At 45.1% G+C, this 26410-nt stretch overlaps 2 protein-coding genes across 3 annotated transcripts in view; one reads left to right on the forward strand and one right to left on the reverse strand.

Annotated features, from left to right (window-relative positions):
* The first annotated feature begins 383 nt into the window (after positions 1–383).
* Positions 384–2699, forward strand: LOC135564258 (proteoglycan 4-like). Its single transcript, XM_065008521.1, has one exon. The coding sequence runs from the start codon at positions 384–386 to the stop codon at positions 2697–2699; it is 2316 nt and encodes a 771-aa protein (XP_064864593.1).
* A 5295-nt stretch (positions 2700–7994) lies between these two features.
* ap1m3 (adaptor related protein complex 1 subunit mu 3) overlaps positions 7995–26410 on the reverse strand; it is a 37165-nt gene continuing 18749 nt past the window's right edge. Inside the window, exons 5-12 of one of the 2 annotated variants that reach the window (XM_029633256.2) lie at positions 26123–26270; positions 23554–23680; positions 18484–18626; positions 18330–18401; positions 17896–18054; positions 13175–13300; positions 10672–10747; positions 7995–10236 (exon numbers count right to left, since the gene is read on the reverse strand). In XM_029633256.2, the coding sequence (XP_029489116.1) occupies positions 10214–10236; positions 10672–10747; positions 13175–13300; positions 17896–18054; positions 18330–18401; positions 18484–18626; positions 23554–23680; positions 26123–26270 (874 nt within the window). In that variant the 3' untranslated portion in view covers positions 7995–10213. The remainder of the gene's footprint in view (positions 10237–10671; positions 10748–13174; positions 13301–17895; positions 18055–18329; positions 18402–18483; positions 18627–23553; positions 23681–26122; positions 26271–26410) is intronic. The other variant, XM_065009222.1, reaches the window with a different exon arrangement.

Consider the following 26410-nt stretch of genomic DNA (forward strand, 5'->3'; position numbering starts at 1 on the left):
AGAGGAGAGGAGGACAGGCTGCAGGAGAGAAGAGGACAGGCTGCAGGAGAGAAAGAGGACAGGCTGCAGGAGAGAAAGAGGACAGGAGGACAGGCTGCAGGAGAGAAAAAGGACAGGCTGCAGGAGAGAAAGAGGACAGGAGGACAGGCTGCAGGAGAGAAAGAGGACAGGCTGCAGGAGAGAAAGAGGACAGGAGGACAGGCTGCAGGAGAGAAAGAGGACAGGCTGCAGGAGAGAAAGAGGACAGGCTGCAGGAGAGAAAGAGGACATGCTGCAGAAGAGAAAGAGGACAGGCTGCAGGAGAGAAAGAGGACAGGAGGACAGGCTGCAGGAGAGAAAGAGGACAGGAGGACAGGCTGCAGGAGCAGTTATATCACCACTCTATGACCAGCCCTCACACAGCAGAGGAGCCCAACTCAACCAGCCAGGCCTCCCCAACCCTGCCTCTCACACAGCAGAGGAGCCCACCTCAACCAGCCAGGCCTCCCCAACCCTGCCTCTCACACAGCAGAGGAGCCCACCTCAACCAGCCAGGCCTCCCCAACCCTGCCCTCACACAGCAGAGGAGCCCACCTCAACCAGCCAGGCCTCCCCAACCCTGCCTCTCACACAGCAGAGGAGCCCACCTCAACCAGCCAGGCCTCCCCAGGCCCTCCCAAGCCCCCTCAACCAGCCAGGCCTCCCCAACCCTGCCCTCACACAGCAGAGGAGCCCACCTCAACCAGCCAGGCCTCCCCAACCCTGCCCTCACACAGCAGAGGAGCCCACCTCAACCAGCCAGGCCTCCCCAACCCTGCCCTCACACAGCAGAGGAGCCCACCTCAACCAGCCAGGCCTCCCCAACCCTGCCCTCACACAGCAGAGGAGCCCACCTCAACCAGCCAGGCCTCCCCAACCCTGCCCTCACACAGCAGAGGAGCCCACCTCACAGCCAGCCTCCCCAACCCTGCCCTCACACAGCAGCCCAGCCCACCTCAACCAGCCAGGCCTCCCCAACCCTGCCCTCACACAGCAGAGGAGCCCACCTCAACCAGCCAGGCCTCCCCAACCCTGCCCTCACACAGCAGAGGAGCCCACCTCAACCAGCCAGGCCTCCCCAACCCTGCCCTCACACAGCAGAGGAGCCCACCTCAACCAGCCAGGCCTCCCCAACCCTGCCCTCACACAGCAGAGGAGCCCACCTCAACCAGCCAGGCCTCCCCAACCCTGCCCTCACACAGCAGAGGAGCCCACCTCAACCAGCCAGGCCTCCCCACCCTGCCCTCACACAGGAGCCCACCTCAACCAGCCAGGCCTCCCCAACCCTGCCCTCACACAGCAGAGGAGCCCACCTCAACCAGCCAGGCCTCCCCAACCCCCCTCACACAGCAGAGAGCCCTCAACCAGCCAGGCCTCCCCAACCCTGCCCTCACACAGCAGAGGAGCCCACCTCAACCAGCCAGGCCTCCCCAACCCTGCCCTCACACAGCAGAGGAGCCCACCTCAACCAGCCAGGCCTCCCCAACCCTGCCCTCACACAGCAGAGGAGCCCACCTCAACCAGCCAGGCCTCCCCAACCCTGCCCCTCACACAGCCTCCCCAACCCAGAGCAGGAGCCCACCTCAACCAGCCAGGCCTCCCCAACCCAACCCTGCCCTCACACAGCAGCAGAGGAGCCCACCTCAACCAGCCAGGCCTCCCCAACCCTGCCCTCACACAGCAGAGGAGCCCACCTCAACCAGCCAGGCCTCCCCAACCCTGCCCTCACACAGCAGAGGCCCAGCCCACCTCAACCAGCCAGGCCTCCCCAACCCTGCCCTCACACAGCAGAGGAGCCCACCTCAACCAGCCAGGCCTCCCCAACCCTGCCCTCAACCAGCCACACAGCAGAGGAGCCCACCTCAACCAGCCAGGCCTCCCCAACCCTGCCCTCACACAGCAGAGGAGCCCACCTCAACCAGCCAGGCCTCCCCAACCCTGCCCTCACACAGCAGAGGAGCCCACCTCAACCAGCCAGGCCTCCCCAACCCTGCCCTCACACAGCAGAGGAGCCCACCTCAACCAGCCAGGCCTCCCCAACCCTGCCCTCACACAGCAGAGGAGCCCACCTCAACCAGCCAGGCCTCCCCAACCCTGCCCTCACACAGCAGAGGAGCCCACCTCAACCAGCCAGGCCTCCCCAACCCTGCCCTCACACAGCAGAGGAGCCCACCTCAACCAGCCAGGCCTCCCCAACCCTGCCCTCACACAGCAGAGGAGCCCACCTCAACCAGCCAGGCCTCCCCAACCCTGCCCTCACACAGCAGAGGAGCCCACCTCAACCAGCCAGGCCTCCCCAACCCTGCCCTCACACAGCAGAGGAGCCCACCTCAACCAGCCAGGCCTCCCCAACCCTGCCTCTCACACAGCAGAGGAGCCCACCTCAACCAGCCAGGCCTCCCCAACCCTGCCCTCACACAGCAGAGGAGCCCACCTCAACCAGCCAGGCCTCCCCAACCCTGCCCTCACACAGCAGAGGAGCCCACCTCAACCAGCCAGGCCTCCCCAACCCTGCCCTCACACAGCAGAGGAGCCCACCTCAACCAGCCAGGCCTCCCCAACCCTGCCCTCACACAGCAGAGGAGCCCACCTCAACCAGCCAGGCCTCCCCAACCCTGCCCTCACACAGCAGAGGAGCCCACCTCAACCAGCCAGGCCTCCCCAACCTTGCCCTCACATAGCAGAGGAGCAATCTTCCCCAACTCAAGGAATCTTGGTGTCAACCCTTCCACAGAGGAAGGACTTCCACCCTTCCACAATCTAAAGAATAAACGCCAGCCTCTCCCGGGACTGTGCCTTGCAACCCAATGTACACCTGGCCCATCATCCCACCCTCGGTCTGGACTGTCTCTATGACCATGTTCACCTGTACAGGGAGACAGTCCCCATCCTTGCCAAGACTCTCTCAAGGATGTTGCTTTAAACCGCAACCCGATCTCTCAAACCAGGAACAGCGGAGCAATCTCCACCCCACTGAGATAACACCCCGGACCAGAACTCTGGACCCCCCCCAGCCACGGCCACAGCACCACCAACCTCAATGCCCACCACAGCCAGGTGCGGCACAGACCACACCAGCTTCAGACCCAACCAGATGAGGCCTACCACCCCCCACCGCAGACCCACACCTGGAGGAGCCAAAACCCTGCAGACAGAGCTATGCACAGTCTGTGAGAGGAGCAACTGGCCCAGCCTCCACCAATCAAATGAGTGACATTAAACAAATGAGTATTTTATGCTCACGTGATAGACCGAGGGTCATGGATGCTCACATGTGATAGACCGAGGGTCATGGTAAGATGAGCACAAGAACTCCACCATCCTCACACTACATCCACGCAAGTCGCATGACATAAATGCTATCTTAATTCAATTATAAACAAATCACATTTGCATAATAAGAGTTTACGTTAATTGAAAAATCCTATTTTAATAGTTCTTGTTGGATTGTGAGTGTATATCATTTTGAAGGTAAAGAAAAAATAGTTGTGAAATCTTTTTACGTTGCATGTTGGAATTTACAAGGCTTGAATTCCTCTGCTTTTGGGCTAAAGAGCAGAAACACAGATTACCTGAAATAAATTGATGATGTTGATATTGTAGTACTACACAAACATGGTGCAGAGGGGATGTTTCCACCGGCTGTCCACTAGGTTATAGGGAGATAATTGTACCATCCACCAACTTAAAAGGAATCAGACAGGGCAGAGACTCAGGGGGAATGCTAATATGGTATAAATCAAAACAGGAGAATTCTTATCTGGTTAAAAATCAACAAAGAGGCTATCTTAACAGATAAAAACATCTTCCTCTGTGCGTCATACATTTCCCCCTCAGTCACCTTACTTCAATGAAGAGAGTTTCTCCATTTTAGAGGGGGAGACTAGTCACTTTCAGGCCCAAGGCAACGTACTGGTCTGTGGAGACCTGAATGCTAGAACAGCAGAAGAACTATTAACAGTCATGGGGACAAACACCTACCAGGAAGCAACAACCTTTCCCTCCCAACATACCCCCACAGAAACAACTATGACAAAGTGAAAAACAAAAACGGAGTACAGCCCCTGAAGCTCTGTCGAACACTGGGTCTGTACATAGTCAATGGTAGGCTGAGAGGGGACTCTTTTGGTAGGTACACCTACAGCTCTGTCGAACACTGGGTCTGTACATAGTTAGCTCTTTGGTAGGTACACCTACAGCTCTGTCGAACACTGGGTCTGTACATAGTCAATGGTAGGCTGAGAGGGGACTCTTTGGTAGGTACACCTACAGCTCTGTCGAACACTGGGTCTGTACATAGTCAATGGTAGGCTGAGAGGGGACTCTTTTGGTAGGTACACCTACAGCTCTGTCGAACACTGGGTCTGTACATAGTCAATGGTAGGCTGAGAGGGGACTCTTTTGGTAGGTACACCTACAGCTCTGTCGAACACTGGGTCTGTACATAGTCAATTGTAGGCTGAGAGGGGACTCTTTTGGTAGGTACACCTACAGCTCATCCCTTGGCAACAGCACTGTAGACTACTTCCTCACCGACCTAAACCCAGAGCCTCTCAGAGCCTTCACAGTCAGCCCACTAACACCTCTCTCAGACCACAGTAAAATCACAGTGTATCTGAGAAGAGCGGAACCCAACCATGAAGCAATAAAGTACATGGTCCTAAACAGGCCTATAGATGAAGTGCAAACAGTACAGACATCTACCAAAAAGCAATTATTAGCCAAAAAATACAATCTCTCCTGGACAATCTTTTAGCCTTAACATTCTCCTACAGCAATGAAGGTGTACATTTGGCCGTTTGGAACATAAACTTTAGATTTGACGAATTAGCCTCCTTGGCTAATCTAAAGAAACATAAGAGCAAACCAGAAATAACAGATTATGAAAATTGGTTGATAATGATTGGAGAAATCTCAGAAAGTTTTTTTTTTTTTAACACAGAGAACCAGACAACAAAAATGTTTGCCGTCAATATGGGGAAACACTGAACCAATACAAACGCACCCTAAGAACAAAAAAGGAACAGCACATTAGAAATCAGCTGGATGTAATTGAGGAATCCATAGAATCAAACTACTTGTGGGAGAATTGGAATAAATTAAACAAACCTCATCATGAGGAACTGCCAAAATGGGGATATGTGGCCAGAACAAAATATATACAAGAAAAATTACAAATCCTTGAATCAGCAGTCAGACTATCAGAATCCTGTGGATACCCCAATGACAGAAGACATTTTTGGGGAAAACGATGCACTCTCCAACCCCAAAAGGCCTGTGGAGTTGACAGTAATTTAAATGAAATGATCAAATAATACAGACCACAAATTCAAATTGCTATACTCATTATTTGGGTCAAATTTGTCTCAATTTTTATAGATTGGTGTGATCTTGGTTTGAAATATCGGGGAAAATACCTATAGTGAGTTAACAGCAACTTGGGGAAAATTTTCTGCAGTATCATAAATAGCAGACTACATAATTTCGTACAATTGTACAACAGACCACATTTACACCCTCCACACTAATAGACAAACAAGTAAACCTAAACAAAGGCTAAATTTACTTGTTTTGTAGACTTCAAGAAAGCATTTGATTCAGTTTGGCAGGAAGGTCTTTTTTATAAACTAATAGAAAGTGTTATTGGAGGGAAAACATGATGTTATTAAATCAATGTACACTAAAAACAAATGTGCGGTTAAAAATTGGCAATAAGCAAACAGACTTCTTATCTCATGGACGTGGAGTGAAACAGGGCTGCCCAATAAGTCCAACACTATTTAACATCTACATTAATGAATTGGCAAAAACATTAGAAGAATCGGCAGCACCTGGTCTCACCCTCTACAACACTGAAATCAAGTGTCTACTGTACGCAGATGACCTGGTGCTACTGTCTCCCACTAAAGAGGGTCTGCTATACGCAGATGACCTGGTGCTACTGTCTCCCACTAAAGAGGGTCTGCTGTACGCAGATGACCTGGTGCTACTGTCTCCCACTAAAGAGGGTCTGCTGTACGCAGATGACCTGGTGCTACTGTCTCCCACTAAGGAGGGTCTGCTGTACGCAGATGACCTGGTGCTACTGTCTCCCACTAAAGAGGGTCTGGTGTACGCAGATGACCTGGTGCTACTGTCTCCCACTAAGGAGGGTCTGCTATACGCAGATGACCTGGTGCTACTGTCTCCCACTAAAGAGGGTCTGCTGTACGCAGATGACCTGGTGCTGCTGTCTCCCACTAAGGAGGGTCTGTTGTACGCAGATGACCTGGAGCTACTGTCTCCCACTAAAGAGGGTCTGCTGTACGCAGATGACCTGGTGCTGCTGTCTCCCACTAAGGAGGGTCTGCTGTACGCAGATGACCTGGTGCTGCTGTCTCCCACTAAGGAGGGTCTGCTGTACGCAGATGACCTGGTGCTACTGTCTCCCACTAAAGAGGGTCTGCTATACGCAGATGACCTGGTGCTACTGTCTCCCACTAAGGAGGGTCTGCTATACGCAGATGACCTGGAGCTGCTGTATCCCACTAAGGAGGGTCTGCTGTACGCAGATGACCTGGTGCTACTGTCTCCCACTAAGGAGGGTCTGCTATACGCAGATGACCTGGAGCTGCTGTATCCCACTAAGGAGGGTCTGCTGTACGCAGATGACCTGGTGCTACTGTCTCCCACTAAGGAGGGTCTGCTGTACGCAGATGACCTGGTGCTACTGTCTCCCACTAAAGAGGGTCTGCTGTACGCAGATGACCTGGTGCTACTGTCTCCCACTAAAGAGGGTCTGCTGTACGCAGATGACCTGGTGCTACTGTCTCCCACTAAAGAGGGTCTGCTATACGCAGATGACCTGGTGCTACTGTCTCCCACTAAGGAGGGTCTGCTATACGCAGATGACCTGGTGCTACTGTCTCCCACTAAGGAGGGTCTGCTATACGCAGATGACCTGGTGCTGCTGTCTCCCACTAAGGAGGGTCTGCTGTACGCAGATGACCTGGTGCTACTGTCTCCCACTAAAGAGGGGTTACAGCAGCATCTAGATCATATGCACAGGTTCTGTCAGACCTGGGCTCTGACCGTTAATCTAAAAAATAACTAATATAATGATATTCCAAAAAAGATCTGGAAATCAGGATGACAAATATAAATCCAATTTGGACACAGTTCTATTAGAACACACCAAAAACTACACATATCTAGAACTAAATATCAGCAACACAGGTAGCTTTCACATGGCTGTGAATGAGCTGAGAGACAAAGCAAGAAGAGCATCCTATGCCATTGAAAGAAACATTAAAATCGAAATTCCAATTAGAATCTGGCTCAAAATGTTCCAATCAGTTATAGAACCAATTGTATATTCTATATGGCAGCGAAGTATGGGTTCTGCTGTCTAATAATGAATTTACTAAATGGGACAAACATCTAATCGAAATACTGCACGCTGAGTTTTGCAAGAATGTATCGCAAGTGTAAAGAAAACCTCCAAATAACACATGTAGAGCAGAATTGGGCAAAAAAAAAACTCCTTGCTCAAATAGATAAAGAGCCATCAAATTTGACAACTATTCCATCACACAGCTCTACAATGTCAAGAGATGAAACAAGAGAAGAGTCCCCTCAGCCAGCTGGTTCTGAGGCTCAGTTCACTAACCCAAACCAACCCCATAGAGCCTGAAGATCACTCAGAAAATCTGGCCCAACCAAATCATCACAAAGCAAAAAGAAAAATATATCACCTATTGGAAAGACACACAAAAACCAATGCTAAAAAATCTAATGGTAACTACTTCGGAAAACTGAGGAAAACATTGACTATACAGACTTGAGCACAGTCTGGCTAAACAGGACTGCCCAGAGAGGACATGCTGTGCTCACTCTGCTCCATGGTAGGCAGACTATTTTAACAAATACTCAGACCTAAGAGAATTTTTCTTTCCCAAAATTAGCATTCAGTACAAAGAATTTGAAACTGTAAAAGATGAAGAAAAAATCTAATATTTATTGGGTGAAAAGCCAAAATGTGCAGTTTTGGCAGCCAAATATGTGTCCTGCCACAACCTGAAGGACAACCAGTGAAAAGTGCAATGTAATTTCCCATTTAGTTTTGTTTTGGTTTTCATACCATGTCATGTGGCTTCTCAGTCATGTTGAGACTGATCTACTACCAGGTCATGTGTCTTCTCAGTCATGTTGAGACTGATCTACTACCAGGTCATGTGTCTTCTCAGTCATGTTGAGACTGGTCTACTACCAGGTCATGTGTCTTCTCAGTCATGTTGAGACTGGTCTACTACCAGGTCATGTGTCTTCTCAGTCAGGTTGAGACTGGTCTTCTACCAGGTCATGTGTCTTCTCAGTCATGTTGAGACTGATCTACTACCAGGTCATGTGTCTTCTCAGTCATGTTGAGACTGATCTACTACCAGGTCATGTGTCTTCTCAGTCAGGTTGAGACTGATCTACTACCAGGTCATGTGTCTTCTCAGTCATGTTGAGACTGGTCTTCTACCAGGTCATGTGTCTTCTCAGTCATGTTGACACTGGTCTACTACCATTGCTTTTATGTATTGTTATTCTCATTAATATTGTTGTTGTAGTTGCTGTTAATGGTAATCCCATTTCCACTACTACTACTATTATTGCTGTTGGTCCCACAATTTTTGCTATATGTATACTTTGACAATGTAAGTCATTAATCTTGCAAAGTCAATAAAGTCTATTGAATTGAATAGAGAGAGAGAGAAGTGAGAGATAACCAGTAAAGATAGTAAGGTACAAAGTAATTGATTTATTTCTAGATCCCTTTGACATAGAGGTTAATAAATAAGATATTAATAGATTGTGGTTTTCAATCATTAAAACCCCACTGGAGAGAATATCTGGACGAGTGTAGTCATATTTGTCCTGTTCCTCATAATCAGCCATTTTATATGGATGGTTTAATATGAGATTATCAGACCTGGGTTCACATACTATTTAGGCAATTACTTTCAAAGACATTTGGAAGTAAGTATTTCTTTTTTATTTGGAAAAACAAGTAGTTGAATATTGGAATATATTTGGAAATACACTTGGAAAGTATTTCAAAATATTCAAATAGACTGTCTCAAATATACTCCCATGCATCTATCCCAGGTATTTGAAAATAGTATTTTGAAAAAAAGTTGATTCACCACATTTGAAAATACTCAAATATACAGAAAATTAGTATTTAAATAACAAATACTCAAATAAACATGTATTTGAAACCAGGTCTGGATTTCATACAGTAGGCCTACACACAGCAAACCAGAGCTATTCCCCTGGTAGAGAGAATCAGAGCTATTTCCCTGGCATAGAGAACCAGAACTGATATGAGGGGTGGTGCATTGCACGCACAACATACTACTGTAACCATACCAACCAATACCTGCTTTGGAAAAGTTGGGTGTATGTTTGGTGGGGACACATTGACATAGGAAACAAAGTGAACATATCTATCTAAACAACATTCTCTTCATATCGGACCACCTGTATTATCGGTTTACTTATTTTGATCATGGCTTTTCCTCGAGGCGTTAAATGTGTCTGTATCACAAGACTGTTAGAAACACTACATAATTGTAATTTGCACACAGAGAATTCCTTCAGCCTTTTCCTCGTAGTCGTCAGCTGAGTACAAGCACATGTCTAGGAACTGTGACGACAATATGGTAATACACAGCTGCTGATATTATGCAGGCCTATTCATTATCTCATTGGACACAGTGGGGATTATATGCTTACAGCTGGCCCCAAGATAACATTAACCGCTAGCATCCACACCAACCAGATATCATTTCATATCAGTGCTGTACACAGGTTTCAACGTTCACACTTCAGAGATCATAAATGTCCTGAATTCTTCCAGCTTTAAGAAGAAAATACAACTATACAAATGTTTACAATGTGACTAGTAAGAAAACCACTAGGTTCATTATTCTAAAAAGATAAAACATGTTTCTCCAGATGATGTAACACAGCAAAGGTCGAAGGTGACAACAGTCGAGTTCTGAAGGGAAATTGAGTCTTGAAGGTCCTCATGTCTGCAAGATGACTACATGGTCCTTTGAGAATTGACAGTGGTGAAAGTTGTTCCCCTTTCCTTGTCCTCTGTTGTCCCTCACTCCCAGAGAGAGGGAGAGAGTGACGATCTATTAGTCTAGCAGCAGGCTCGCCCTTAGTTTGTCCGGAGTTGATAATCTGCCAAGAAGTGAAGACGTAACAGTAATACATTAACACTCTTCTAACCATCATCACATTACCCCTGTACTGTGGCGTCACATTAACATTCAAATTAGCATTGGGGCTCTGGGTGACTGAGATACACATAAGGGTTCAGGGTAGTAGTTATTATGGCCTTACAATAACTACTTACAACTCCCTTATCAATAAGTCAACACTGCTCTCTCACTCTCTATTTCTCTTCTGTTCACTCTCTCTTGTTCTCTCCCTCCATCCCCCTCTCACCCTACCTCTGCTGATCACAATGAAAAGGTGATAGCCACCTTGGCATGCAGAGCAGTGTCACAGAGAACCTAATGGAAGTAAGGCATCATTCAAATCCCTCTTGCCCCAGCTTCAGGAGAGAGGTAATAGCTGTGTTCACTGCCGGGCCGAATGGTGTGTGTGTCTCACCTCCACTCTGTGTTATATAGCGTACCCATGGTAAGGCCTCATAGCCACTTTTCTCAATGATCTTCAGATAGCGTACCTGAGGAGGAGCAAAGAACAGTTTCAGCACATACACACACCAGGGACAACGTTATGGGCAGGCCTTAGGGGCCCTGGCCCGCCCTACCGTACCGCCTTGCCTGTCCAAATAAAATATTGATCATTTATTTGAACGAGACCCACACCAATAGAAAGTTTTCTTTAGTTAATTTAATCTAATTGTCATAAGGTTCCATGACTTTGTCCACACAGGGCATCTGGATACACAAAATACATTTTGATGATTTTCATTACATTTTGGGTGTTTTATTTAACTTTTGTATACCTGTGGTGTTCCCGGTCAAAAATGACCGGTCATTAGAAATTAATTGGTGAGACTACAATTAGTGTATAAAATTGAGTTCACGCACATGCCCATTCATCAGATGGACACACTTCCTCTCCCAGACCCCCACATGCATGTGTGTTTGAGCACACACACACACATCCCTTCTTGGCTTCCATGGCAACCCCCACGGGAACCTTTCCCCAATAGAATATTTCGACCACGGGAACCACACCTGTTGGCATTCTCACGTCTCATTTGATACTCCAGCCATTACCACGAGCCCGTTCTCCCTAATTAAGGTCCCAACCAACCTCCTGTGATGCAGACCTAAGCTTTTAGGACAAATACTCCCATTGTTAGGGTGGAGACATCAGCATCTCCTCAATATATACAGATCTCAGGTTTCAGCCTCTTGTGAATTGGAAAGGAAAGTTGGGTGGGTGCATAGTGCCCTGTTAGGATGCTGGATCGTCCTAAAGTAAATTGATGTTTTGCCAAAATTATATATTTACTCCTGTAAATAAAAGCATCCAAAATACTTCACCGGGGAGCATGACTTAGTCACAGAGGGTCATTAGCTTATTTTAGAAAAATAGCTGTGGATCGTTTTAAAATCACCAGTGTGTTTGGGAAGCCCGCAATATGGGTAGTGAACGTAACAATAGATTGAGCTGATTGAGTTGCGGCTGTCAGTGAAAAGGGTCTAAAATATATATGTGAAAATAATGTGTCTTGAGTATAATAAAAAATGTTGCATCAATTGGCGCAGCGGTCAAAGGCACTGCATCTCAGTGCTAGAGGCGTCACTACAGACCCTGGTTCGATTCCAGGCTGTATCACAACATGCTGTGATTGGGAGTCACATAAGGCAGCGCACAATTTGCCCAGCGTCATCCGGGTTAGGCCTTCATTGTAAATAAGAATGTGTTCTTAACTGACTTGCCTAGTTAAATAAAGGTTAACTTAAACAAATGTAAAAGAAGTGGATGGATGTGAGGCAAAGATATGGAGCTTCTCTCTCCATAATACATGCATATGTAGGAAAATGCACATTTGGCTATGTTGATTTTCTGATTGTCTTAAGTGACAATACACCACTAACAAGCCGAGTTCTAAGTGATTTTTTCTTTGCCTCAGTCAACGAAGTCAGTTGTATTTTTTACATCCATTGCAATGATAGTTCCTCAGTATTTGAAAAATCTTTCCAACACCGATAATTGCCAAGACTCGGTGTGAAAGAACAAATTATCATGATCTGATGATGCCATATATCCAGTGGAAATGTAATAAAAATAAAAACAACAGCTGTCGGTCCCGAGCTCACTGGGGCAGGAAACACTGAGGACCTGGAATTGGCTAGTTGATACAATGTTGCAAGTTACCGGACCCAGTGATAATTTGATAACATGTTTCAGTTCACTAGCAATAGCTCAAGTCGAGACAGATAGAAAGGGAGGTAGAGATCAACGTGATTGAAAATTCAGGTTCTTTCATCAGGATATTTTCTACTGTTTTTATTTGTCAGCTTTAGGCCTATGCATTTTACTAAGTTGCCGATGGACGTTAAAGGCCTACTGCTGCATTTGCCAATAAGCTATCTCTGAGTTCTATGCTCTCATTTCTTTATCCGCCAATTGATCACAGTATATTAAATGTGCCCATATGGCAGAGGCTAGTGCTCTCGCCATAGTTGAATTTGAAATCATTTTACTTCAGATTTTTATGATTTACCACGTGAGTATGATATTAAGAAACAATAACTTTATTCTTGAAAATGAAAATGTGCATATATAAAAATAATCACAACTGGCACCCATAAAAATGTTAGGATAAATTGTAAGCTTCCCCAAACTTTAAACTCACAAGCTGCCTATTGCATTTGCTATTACACCCCTTGAGAAAATTGTGAAATGCAAGTGCGCGCACACAGGGGTTCCCGTGAAAAAAAAACATGCCTGTCTATGGAAATCAAAGGCCCGTCCAACTGATTCGTTCTGGGGCACGCTCTGGCACACGCACTCACACACACGCACACGTGAGTCAGCTCCTTCCAGCCTGTATGCACTATGATGGAACTCATACCTGGCTCTACAAGGGTCCACTTTGATAAACATAGATTTAAGGGATCTGTTAGCTTACCTGGATACCAGATACAGTGAAATAGGGGATCTCAAAGTTGACAGTGATGGGCCTTCTCCCCTCCAACTCAGTACTCTCCACACTAGGCAGACCAAAGTGAGCCCTCATCATGTACTCTTTCCCCCCCTGTTCAAACATAGAACCACACAGGTATGAGGTTTATTGGAAAACTGGAGCATTTCTCTTCGTTAAAACTTCTTAGGGCTGCGATCCCGTTAACGGGATGATATGACAACAGCCAGAGAAAGTGCAGGGCGCCAAATTCAAAACAACAGAAATCTCATAATTAAAATTCCTCAAACATACATGTATCTTATACTGTTTTAAAGGTAATCTTGTTGTTAATCCCACCACAGTGTCCGATTTCAAATAGGCTTTACAGCGAAAGCACCACAAACGATTATGTTAGGTCACCACCAAGCCACAGAAAAACACAGCCCTTTTTCCAGCCAAAGAGAGGAGTCACAAAAAGCACAAATAGAGATCAAATGAATCATTAACCTTTGATGATCTTCATCAGATGACACTCATAGGACTTCATGTTACACAATACATGTATGTTTTGTTTGATAAAGTTCATATTTATATAAAAAAAATCTGAGTTTACATTGGTGCGTTACTTTCACTAGTTCCAAAAACATCCGGTGATTTTGCATAGCCACATCAAACAGAAATACTCATCATCAAGTTATACACATGGCATTATAGATATACCTCTCCTTAATGCAACCGCTGTGTCAGATTTCAAAAAAACTTTACGGAAAAAGCAAACCATGCAATAATCTGAGATGGCGCTCTGAAAATAAATACAATTTTCCGCCATGTTGGAGTCAACAGAAACCAGAAATCACATGATAAATATTCCCTTACCTCTGATGATCTTCATCAGAATGCACTCCCAGGAATCCTAGTTTAACAATAAATGCTTGATTTGTTCGATAATGTCCATTATTTATGTCCAAGTAGCTACTTTTGTTAGGGCGTTAGGTACACATATCCAAACGCTCGTGCAGGTCCAGCATAACTTCGGGCAAAAAGTTATATTACAGGTCGAAGAAACATTTCAAACTAATTATAGAATCAATCTTTAGGGTGTTATCATAAATCTTCAATAAAGTTCCAACAGGAGAATTCCTTTGTGTCTAGAGAAGCCATGGAACGCAGGTCGATATCATGCGAAATGCACGTGACCAGGAGATGGCTCTCTGCCAGTAAACCGACTCAGCTCTTATTCAGCCCCACAACACAATAGAAGCCTCATTCAAGTTTCTAAAGACGGTTGACATCTAGTGGAAGCCCTAGGAAGTGCAACTTCAGCCATATCCCACTGTGAATTCAATTGGGCCTGGGTTGAAAATCGACCAGCCTCAGATTTCTCACTTCCTGTTTGGATTTCTTCTCAGGTTTTTGCCTGCCATACGAGTTCTGTTATATTCACAGACATCATTCAAACAGTTTTAGAAACTTCAGAGTGTTTTCTATCCAATACTACTAATAATATGCATATATTAGCAACTGGGACTGAGGAGCAGGCCGTTTACTCTGGGCACCTCTGGGCACCTTTCATCCAAGCTACTCAATACTGCCCCTGCAGCCATAAGAAGTTAAGGTTCTTTGTTATGTTGTGATCTACACTACATGACCAAAAGTATGTGGACACCTGCTCATCTAACACCTCATTCCGAAATCATGGGCATTAATATGGAGTTGGTCCCCCACTTTCCTGCTATAACAGCCTCCACTCTTCTGGGAAGGCTTTCCACTAGATGTTGTAACATTGCTGCGGGGACTTGTTTCCATTCAGCCACAAGAGCATTAGTGAGGTCAGGCAATTAGGCCTGACTCGCAGTCGGCGTTCCAATTCATCCCAAAGGTATTTGATGGGGTTGAGGTCAGGGCTCTGTGCAGGCCAGTCAAGTTCTTCCACACCGATCTCAACAAAACATTTCTATATGGACCTCGCTTTGTGCATGGGGGCATTGTCATGCTGAAACGGGAACGGGCCTTCTCCAAACTGTTGCACAAAGTTGGAAGCACAGAATCGTGTAGAATGTTACTGTATGCTGTAGCGTTAAGATTTCCCTTCACTGGAACTAAGGGGCCCGAACCATGATAAACAACCCAGACCATTATTCTTCCTCCACCAAACATTACAGTTGGCACTGTGCATTCAGCCAGGTAGTGTCCTCCTGGCATCCGCCAAACCCAGATTCGACTGTCAGACTGCCAGATGAGGAAGCGTGAATCAACAATCCAGAAAATGCATTTCCACTACTCCAGAGTCCAATGGCGGCGAGCTTTGCACCACTCCAGCCGACGCATGGTGATTTTAGGCTTGTGTGCGGCTGCTCGGCCATGGAAACCCATTTCATGAAGCTCCCGACGAACAGTTCTTGTGCTGACGTTACTTCCGGTGGCAGTTTGGAACTCGGTAGCGAGTGTTGCTTCAGCGGTCCCGTTCTGTGAGCTTGTGAGGCCTACCACTTCGCGTCTGAGCTGTTGTTGCTCCTAGACATTTCCACTTCACAATAACAGCACTGACCGGGGCAGCTCTAGCAGGGCAGACATTTGACAAACTGACTTGTTGGAAAGGTTTCATCCTATGACGGTGCCACATTGAAAGTCACTGAGCTCTTCAGTAAGGCCATTCTACTGCCAAATGTTTGTCTGTGGAAATTGCATGGCTGTGTGCTCGATTTTATACACCTGTTAGCAACAAGTGTGCCTGAAGTAGCGGAGTCCACTAATTTGAAGGAGTGTCCACATACTTTTGTATATATAGTGTACTTTATAGCACTGTAAACCAAACAAATGGCCTGTTGAAGCCAAACCCCTCCCTACCTGATCGTATCACAATGAAGCTAGCTAGGCCATGCAGTCATATTAAAACACTCACATCTGTACTGGTGCAGGATACATCAACAGTGCACAGGACTTCCTTGTTAGGTAAACAACTACAAGAGGACCTGGATGGCGGTACAAATCACACTATTGTGGAAGCACCTCCTCTAAGAGTATGAATTAGGCTGTTTGAGAAGGTTTGAATCACAAGCAACCTGCCAACACATAGTTTGAAGTACAATACCAACATAGCTACTGTACTAGGTCAAAGCTGTGTGCTGGAAAACCTTGGTAGAGCATGGGTGGAATAGTCATTGTGGTGCTCATGTGAATTTCCTTTCTTTTTCAGCTTCAGACCAATGCTTACTTCTCACTTAAAACATTGTTTTTTGTTTTTAATAAACACAGTCTCCTGCGACACATCACCAATACCACCTCCACACACAGTTATTTGTTTAAACTGTCCATGCGGCTCTCTTGTTTCTCAGAGGCAGGAAGGATGTGGGTTTACAGCAGCAGAGAGAGTCGACAGAGTCATGCTGAATGTAATAGTTAGGCCATGGGGTTGAGTAAAGTATCCTTGTCAGTCTTTATCAATGTGAAGTGTTTCCTCTAGCTGTTATCAGACATAACTTGTCTAACCTCCCCATGATTCTTCTGGTGGCTGTGTAAAAACATGTTATTAGAAAATGTGCTGCTTCCTGTGAGAATACTGTAGCCTTCAGAATCTGTTAATGGATAAGACCGCATGTTTACCATTTAGTTACTATTTAGCCAATAACAGAGAAGGCTGGTGTGAGGAGCTATAGGAGGAAGACGGGCTCATTGTAATGCCTGGAATGGAATCAATGGAACGGCATATAGAAACCGCGTTTGACTCGTTCCATTCACTCCATTCCAGCCATTCAAATGAGCCTGTCCTCCAATAGCTCCTCCCACCAGCTGTCCCTGGTCAATAATTACCCATAGTATGGTTTTGAAGAGTACAACTGTGTGAGGGTGGATTGAACAAAGTAGTATCTTAAACACATGGCTACTGTTACAATAATATAGCAGATGCATACATTCTATGTATAGGTGGTCCCAGCAGGAATTGAACCCACAACCCTTTGTATTTCAAGCACCACGCTCTACCGACTAAGCCACACAGGACCTATGCTATGGTAATATTACCATCCTGTAGCAGATGACCCACTAACAGGGAGGCATTGACTTAACTGCCATCTACAATATGTTATTATTATACTGAACAAAAATATACAAACGCAACATGCAGCAATTGATTTTGACTGAGTTACAGTTCATATGAGGAAATCAGTTAATTGAAATATATTCATTAGACCATAATCTATGGATTTCACATGACTGGGAATACAGATATGCATCGGTTGGTCACAGATACCTTAAAAAATAAATGGGCCTCACAATGGGCCTCAGTTGGTGGCAGCTTATGGTAGAGAAATGAACATTACATTCTCTGGCAACAGTTCTGGTGGACATTCCTGCAGTCACCATGCAAATTGCACCTCCCTCACAACTTGAGACAGCTATGTCATTGTGTTGTGTGACAAAACTGCACCTTTTAGAGTGGCCTTTTATTGTCCCCAGCACAAGGTGCACCTCTGTAATGATCATGCTGTTTAATCAGCTTCTTGATATACCACAAATATCAGGTGGATGTATTATCTTGGCAAAGGAGAAATTCTCACTAACAGGGATGTAAACAAATTTGTGCACAAAATATGAGAGAAATTAGCTTTTTGTGGGAATGACACATTTCTGGGATGTTTTACTTCAGCTCATGAAACATGAGACCAACACTTTACATTTTTGTTCAGTGTAGTAATGTTTAGTTCATCTCAGTGACGTTAGCTACTTACAGGGAAGGACTTGATGTTCCACTGCACCTCGCTCTTCTCGGGAAGATACTTGCAGCTGCCTGTGCTCGTCTTGAATTTGGGCGAGTCTGCATCGCTGGGCACAGGTACCATGATGGCCACATTGTTGGCAGTGGAGCGACTCTTAAACTGACTCCTGGCCTGTAGGGTGGAGGTGAAAGGTCAAACGGTCACAGGGTTACCAGCAGAGACGTGCAATGCTAGTGATGGAAAGAAAGGATACAGTCATCAAGAAGAAACACAGAGGTTATTGTATGAAGACTTCCTTGCTTAATGATTAATTCATAGCATCTAAAGTTAAAGGTTGAGGAAACAGTCCCAACCCAAACATTGTCCCACATTGCAGCCAGGGTTCATAGGAAAGCCAATGTTGGAGCCATGCTAAAACACAGCGGATGATGGTGGACATCCTTTACCTTAACCTTGATCTCCACTCGGCTGTGGGAGAACTTCTCAATCACACTCTCAATCCATATCAGAGGCTTCACCTGGCAGACAGAGGAGAGGAGAGAAGGTTAACATGGAGCAAAGGAGGAGATGTGTGCACGTGTGTGTGTGTGTTCTGCTGACCGTGGTGTTGAGGCGGTAGGACATGAGTTCGGACTCTCCGTCGGGGGGGATGAAGGAGATGGTGCGGTCGTTCTCGAAACGGGACAGACGGACACATTGATGGAACTTGACATCCTCCAGCTCTACCGTCTTACTTTTCTCTCCTGACAGGACAGGTAAGGGGGAGGGGTTATTGTACGGCTATGTCCTAATACACAGCGCCTGACAGGTGCACATTGGATCAGTGCGAAATATCCATAGGAGTCCATAGAAGTTTTCCAGGCTCAGTTCAAATACTGTACAGTCTTATATGCCTCAGATACTAAATAAAAAGTATCCTGTAGGTTCCATTGTCATCCTTCCTGATCAGAAAACACACCACGGGTTCTTCTTCGTGGGTACTTTATAAAGAGTTCAATCGATCATAGCTGTTGTAAGAGAAAGTTTTGGAAGAACATCCACTTCAGGAGTGGGTTAGAAAACAATGACCTGGCAATGTGGCTGTGTACTGTGGTGAGCAAGCCTAATGTTCCCGTTGCTTTCCTGAACACATAGAAAAAGGCCCAGCAGAGCTGCTGTCAAAAGTTCTTAATGACTCTGGGCCCCACATGAACCCAGGTAGAATGAACCCTGTCCACACCAAGGTGACTGAGTTTGACCGAGTGTGTGTGTGTGTGTGTGTGCGACATTTCAATGTAAAGCCCCATCCTCCAGGGAGAGCTAGCGTCTAGTCTTTGGAGATCAGAGACCTAGCAGGCCTATCAGATCATGACATCCCAGCAGGTTAGCCCTTTGAAGAGCTACTCTCCCCAATATACTGTAAGTATGGTCCCCCTAGTAGCATCATTACTGAGAGATTGTGGAACGGTCAAAAAGGAGGCACAGTCATGTTCAGGCTCTAAGGGGGTGGAGGGAGAGAGAGATGCCAGACGTAGAAGGGTTTAGGTTATCACACTGTCCCCTGTGGTTCACTATCTCCCTAACAAGGCAACAGAACGGTCATGTGTCCATATCACAGAAATGAATCCCGTGTTTTATTCGTTTTCACAATTTGATCTGTTTCAGCTCTCATATCTCTCAAAGCCTACTTCAAAACTCTCCCTGTAAGCTCATGTGATTTTCTTTCCTGTATGTATCATTAGCATGATTTCCCTATACCCAGACTTGACAGCCCTGACTCTCCAACAGTATCTTCTTCATGTGGAGTGACATTAACATACTTTGACCAGAAGAGGGTGCTGTTTCACCCACACAAGGCTGTTTACAATGTAGCAAGCCAGGACAGACATTAATAAAGATGACTTCGTAATCAAAACACACCTTTATGGTTCAAAATTACTCGTCCCAAATTCAGGATTTTAGTAGGATCCCTCGAGGGCATACATACATATGCATGTTATGCAAAAACAAAGTGCAATATACATTTTGGGAGAATAATTAATGTCACTTCTTTCTCTGATTATGGGAAAGAGAAAGGGGGATACTTAGTCAGTTGTCCAACTGAATGTATTCAACTGAAATGTGTCTTCTGCATTTAACCCAACCCCTGTGGATCAGAGAGGTGCAGGGGGGGGGCAGCCTTAAAACACACCTATGATGCCTGGGGAACAGTGGGTTAACTGCCTTCCTCAGGGGGAGAATGACAGATGTTTTACCTTGTCAGCTCGAGGATTCAATCCAGCAACCTGCGGGTTACTGGCCCAACAACATAAGCTACCTGCTGCAATTTGATACATTTTTTCTTTATTTAACTAGGCAAGTCAGTTAAGAACAAATTATTATATTCAATGACGGCCTAGGAAGAGTGGGTTAACTGCCTTGTTCAGGGGCAGAATGACAGATTTGTACCTTGTCAGCTCGGGGATTCGATCTTGCAACTTTCCAACGCTGTAACCACTACGCTACCTGCCGCCCCAATAGGGAGAGTGCAGAAGCCCATTTTGCATTCTCTTGTTTATCTATCCATTATTTGTAGGAGTACTTTTCTTTTTCTATTCCAGACATGCCACTTCACTTCCAGGCCGTAGGCTGCATGTGAGGAGCCGTCCATCTTTCATCTGCCGACAGCAGCAGTAGCCTGGGGGAGGGATTAGCACCGGGGCTAGACCAGGGAAGAGTCATCCACCAGATGCCCCACAACCAGGGCACATGGGGGGAGACCAGGGACGGTGGAGGCAGAGGGGTGTAGGTAGGGATGGGAGGCAGGGGGTATGGAGTTAGTTGGGCAGGATTGGGAACAAACTAAGATATTGAAGGGTGAGGATTTGGGCATGGAAGGTAATTGTCCATATTATCTGTGACCACATCTCTCCAGAGATGAAGAGTCCAATTATTTGGGTTGGGGATCTTGTCCCGGCTATGATTGTCCTTACCTTTTGGTGTGTGTCTGTGTACTTGTGAGTCAGTCTGTGTGTATACTGTGTACAGCATAGCCACGGGAAGATATTGAGTTGGGTGTATAAAAATCCCTTTATAATAACGTATTCTATTATCGTATTTGCCTAGTTAAGAAGAAGCATTTTTAGGAGGGTCTGGAAAATATGGTCTTTTATAAACGCATTTCATGTCATTCTGGGATTCTATGGTTCTAAAATGAATTTAGTTTTAAGATGCTTTTGAGAAACCGGGCCTTGGTCTTGACCTGGCTCAGGGCCAATAAAAATAAGGGAAACAATATATCAATATTATAGGCTACAGTAAGCTACTGAATCAACTGTCCAGTGGCACAGACTCACCCAATGATGAAGATAGCATGAATGTGCATAACCTAGGCTTCTCACCGTACCGGTGATGGTCTCAAGAGAGGCCAGAGCCACTTTGAAAAACAGTGCTGTTCGTCTGAGTTGTTGAGAAGAAAAAAAACTGGTAGCTTCTACTGACAAACTAATCTTCTCTTTTCAGCAGTAGCCATTCGCTTTCTAAACATACTTCCTGCAATTGTATTTAGACATTTGTGAAAGTCCTTTAACTATTCATTGACGGAGTAGAGAAATAGAATGCATGAAGTGCCCATTCAAGTTAGAACTGACAGCCATTTTGAGCATACCCATGAGTTTACCAGTCAAATTTCCAGAGTGAGCCTCCTGGGTGGCGCAGTGGTTAAGGGTGCTGTACTGCAGCGCCAGCTGTGCCGTAACTGGCCGCGACCGGGAGGTCCGTGGGGCGACGCACAATTGGCCTAGCGTCGTCCGGGTTAGGGAGGATTTGGCCGGTAGGGATATCCTTGTCTCATCGCGCACCAGCGACTCCTGTGGCGGGCCGGGTGCAGTGCGCGCTAACCAAGGTTGCCAGGTGCACGGTGTTTCCTCCGACACATTGGTGCGGCTGGCTTCCGTGTTGGATGCACACTGTGTTAAGAAGCAGTGCGGTTTGGTTGGGTTGTGTATCGGAGAACGCATGACTTTCAACCTTCGTCTCTCCCGAGCCCGTACAGGAGCTGTAGCGATAAGACAAGATAGTAACTACTAACAATTGGATACCACGAATTTGGGGAGAAAAAGGGGGTAAAATTAATTAAATAAATAAATAAATAAAAATGACCAGAGTGAGATTCCAAAACCCTTCCAAGCTAGCACATTTGGTTCCTTGGAAGTGGGAATGTACATTTTTGGTTTCCCATTGGTTCTGGGAATGAAGCCATATGTTTTCTGTAAGTTAAAACTGAACTTTTTCTTAAACGTTGAATAGAAGTGAAAATGTAGCCTGTTTTGGGAATGTACATTTTTAGGTTGCAGGGAGGTTCTGAGAAAACAATTCTATGGTGCCCTTAAAATGTTCTTTGGTGGTTTTATTAAAGTCCCAAGAACAAAAAGGCTAGGTTATTTGAAGGTAATTAAATAACATTCTGAGTATGTTTCAATGAGACTTTTGATAACACTGCTAGCTTAGTTTAACGTTGTTTAACTCCAAGCACAGATAGGACACATTAATTATGCAAACACATCTCTTTTTTTATCTTCTGCTCTCTATACATGGAATTAGTCCACTGTGCCACTAGCATGGAGCTAGCCTGCCATGTTTTCTGAACTCATTACATAGCTGTTCATTTTTGTCTATTCAAAACAGACCCCATTTCAAAGGAAACAAGCACTCATTAAGATCAGGTGTGGCCAACACACCTGAACACACGTAACAAGATTGAGGATAGAGAGAGTTTTGTTGATGCTGAGAACGAAATGGACTGTATATGTTTTTAAATAGCATTCTTAGAAGGTTCTTTGAATTTGACTAACGTTTTCTTAATGTTCTGAGAACACGACTTTAAATTGAATCGTGAAGAAACCGGGCAGAAAATGTTATGCTGAAATACTGAAATTCCAACAGAAGAACGTTGTTTCTTAACGTTCTCTGAACAATTTGAGAATATTACTTTAAAACAAACCATGACGAAACCTGTAGGAAACATTATGGGAAGGTTGTATGCAAAATAACCATTGGACAACCACGCTCTCACCAAGCTGTAAGAAACAGAACGTTTTCAGAACGTTATGTGCTAGCTGGGTTCCATGGATTCTATTTCTATGGCGAAAATGCAACAAACTGTTTATTTGGAATCAGACTCAATCATGGACACTCTTACTGACAGTTGTGGCTGCTTTGCGTGATGTATTGTTGTCTCTACCTTCTTGCCCTTTGTGCTGTTGTCTGTGCCCAATAATGTTTGTACCCTGTTTTGTGCTACTACCATGCTGTGTTGCTACCATGTTGTTGTTATGTTGTGTTGCTACCATGCTGTGTTGTCATGTGTTGCTGCCTTGTTATGTTGTTGTCTTATGTCTCTCTTTATGTAGTGTTGTCTCTCTTGTTGTGATGTGTTTTGTCCTATATTTATATTGTATTTATTTACATTTTTAATCCCAGGCCCCATCCCCACAGGAGGCCTTTGGTCTTTTGGTAACTGACTTGCCTAGTTAAATAAATGTTAAATAAAATACAAGATAAATGTGTGCCCAGATTCAGTCAGTGTTCAGACAGGAGTAATTATTCAATTTTGGAAACATTATTTAAATGTATTGTGGGGGGGGCACCTCAGCACCCCTACTTCCCACAGCTATGGTGTATAGACATTATACTGTAGGTGTTTATACTCACGTCCTGTGATTTCAAAGAGCACTTTGTCGTTGAGGCCCAGTCTGAGTTCAGGCATCCCAGACAGGACCACCTTGAGCTTGATGCTGCCCACGATCTCACTACGCAGGACACTGCCAGTAGCACTCACCTACAGGGAGGGGCAAAAAATATTAATCACAAAAACTCTGATTTTGACAAGGAGGAACCAAGGATGGCAGGTTTATATGAGGTTAAGGAAGGTGTTTGAAGACTGAAGATGATAAAGTGGCTTGTCACAAAAAGGGAGCTCAGAGATCTAGCTGTCCAGTTTAATGATAATGTGGCAATAGAGGCCCATCAGACCTGCTCTTCCTTACAATCAGTTATCAGCCATGTCTCTGTCTGTGACCCCTGGGATACATCAGGGGCTCAGGGGGCTGGTTACGTGCCAAACCAAAAGGTTGTGGCCACATGGGTGTCCCGGTGTAACAACGTTAGCACAAAAAACGGAGGATTGTTGTAAGACAGGAAATCGGAAATCATTCCCTCACATTTTCGATTCAAGGAAGTGGAGAAACGGTGTCTGGAAGAACCTTCTCATACAGCTTACTGTAAACCTGACCTTGTTTCTTGGCCTGTCCATTCTAAATAATGATCACTCTAAATATATCCAACTATTAGAAATCAAATTTGAACAAAAATGTATCTATCCCGAGTACGCAGACCCACTGCGGCCCCTCATGATGAGATACGTTTCTTTGTGGCCCCCACCTCCAAAGTTTCCTATCATTGGTATACAGTAAACGGTGTGTACAGTAAAGTGTATGACTATGTACTCTTTACCTGGGAATGTTTACCTTTACTCAAACAATTTCCTGGTTTAGGTTAAAGGCCCAATGCAGCCATTTTGATCTGAATATAATTTCTGGGTAACAATTAAGTACCTTACTGGGATTGTTTTAATTTAAAATGGTCAAAACGAGAGAAAAAAGTGCTTCTTAACAAAGAGCAATTTCTCAAGCAACATTTTATGCTAGGGCTGTCTGCGAGTGGTGTGAGTGGGGAGGGGGGAAGCGCAACAGGTGGCCTTGCGTTAGAGCATTGGGGCAGTAACCAAAAGGTTGCTGATTCAAATACCAGAGTCCGACAAGGTGAATAACCTGTTGATGTGCCCTTGAGCAAGGCACTTAACCCTAATTTGCTCCAGGGGTGCCGTACTATGGCAATTCACCTATCAGATGTACGTGACAATAATATATTTTTAAACTCTAAACTAGCTGTTATTGGCAGAGAGTTTTGGAACTATTTGTTAATAGTCTATTTACTAATTTACCGCCTGGTGATGTCACCAGGCAGGCCAAAGCTGCATCCCTCCAAAACAGGCTGAAAATGAAGGCGGTCTTTTCAAAGAGCTCTTCCACTAAAGGACATTCTCATCATTTTCATTCCAACCTCATAGTGTGGAAATATACACTACCTTTCAAAAGTTTGGGGTAACTTAGAAATGTCCTTGTTTTTAAAAGAAGGACTTGTGAGGCATCTGTTTCTCAAACTAGACACTCTAATGTACTTGTCCTCTTGCTCAGTTGTGCACCGGGGCCTCCCACTCCGCTTTCTATTCTGGTTAGAGCCAGTTTGCGCTGTTCTGTGAAGGGAGTAGTACACAGCATTGTACGAGATCTTCAGTTTCTTGCCAATTTCTCACATGGAATAGCTTTCATTTCTCAGAACAAGAATAGACTGACGAGTTTCAGAAGAAAGTTATTTGTTTCTGGCCATTTTGAGCCTGTAATCGAACCCACAAATGCTGATGCTCCAGATACTCATCTAGTCTAAAAAAGGCCAGTTTTATTGCTTCTTTAAATCAGGACAACAGTTTTCAGCTGTGCTAACATAATTGCAAAAGGGTTTTCTAATGATCAATTAGCCTTAAAATGATAAACTTGGATTAGCTAACACAACGTGCCATTGGAATACAGGAGTGATGGTTGCTGATAATGGGCCCTGTACACCTATGTAGATATTCCATTAAAAAAATCTGCCGTTTACAGCTGCAATAGTCATCTACAACATTAAATGTCTACACTGTATTTCTGATTAATACAATGTTATTTTAATGGACAAAAAAAAAAGTGCTTTTCTTTCAAAAACAAGGACATTTCTAAGTGACCCCAAACTTTTGAACGGTAGTGTATATAAAACACAGGTAATTCTAGTTTTTGACTGCACTGGGCCTTTAATCTATTGTCTGTTCGTCTTACCCTACACACAAATCAGTTACGCCACACAAAGCCAGACCAGCTGTTTTATAATCATACTACTGTCCCAACTAGTCACTGTCACCCGTCATCAGCAGGTTATTGCTGAGTACAAGCCATATACAGTATAGTGTACAGTCTGTACTCTATACAGATACATCACACATTCAGAGGGTTAAAAGATGTGTGGAATCTTATGGCTTGGCTAGTGTTCTTTAATAATTATTGTTTACTAGAGGTGTCCCCTGTTTTTCTATTGAGCAGTTTCTTACTTTAGAGTTGCCATGACTTTATCTTCACAGTCAACAGGTAGAATAGTAACCAAACGAGATCCCATTAAAGAGGCTTCTCACCAGTAGGTTGACGGACTCGATGACGTCCATGAACACCTCGTTCTTCCTGTACTTGATGCCCTCCGACCTCCAGGACACAGCGTTGGTGACGGTGGCGGGGGGGCGAGGGGCGCCCACATCCAGTTTGTGACCCTGTTGGGTGATGTACCTGCAGAGAGAGGACAGGAGAGGAGAGATGGGAGAGGAGAGGAGAGAGGAGAGAGGGGACAGGAGAGGAGATAGGAGAGAGGAGAGAGGAGAGAGGGGACAGAAGAGAGCGGGAGAGGAGATAGGAGAGAGGAGATTGGA

The sequence above is a fragment of the Oncorhynchus nerka genome, linkage group LG24 (assembly GCF_034236695.1).
Source record: "Oncorhynchus nerka isolate Pitt River linkage group LG24, Oner_Uvic_2.0, whole genome shotgun sequence".
Taxonomy (NCBI): Eukaryota; Metazoa; Chordata; class Actinopteri; order Salmoniformes; family Salmonidae; genus Oncorhynchus; species Oncorhynchus nerka.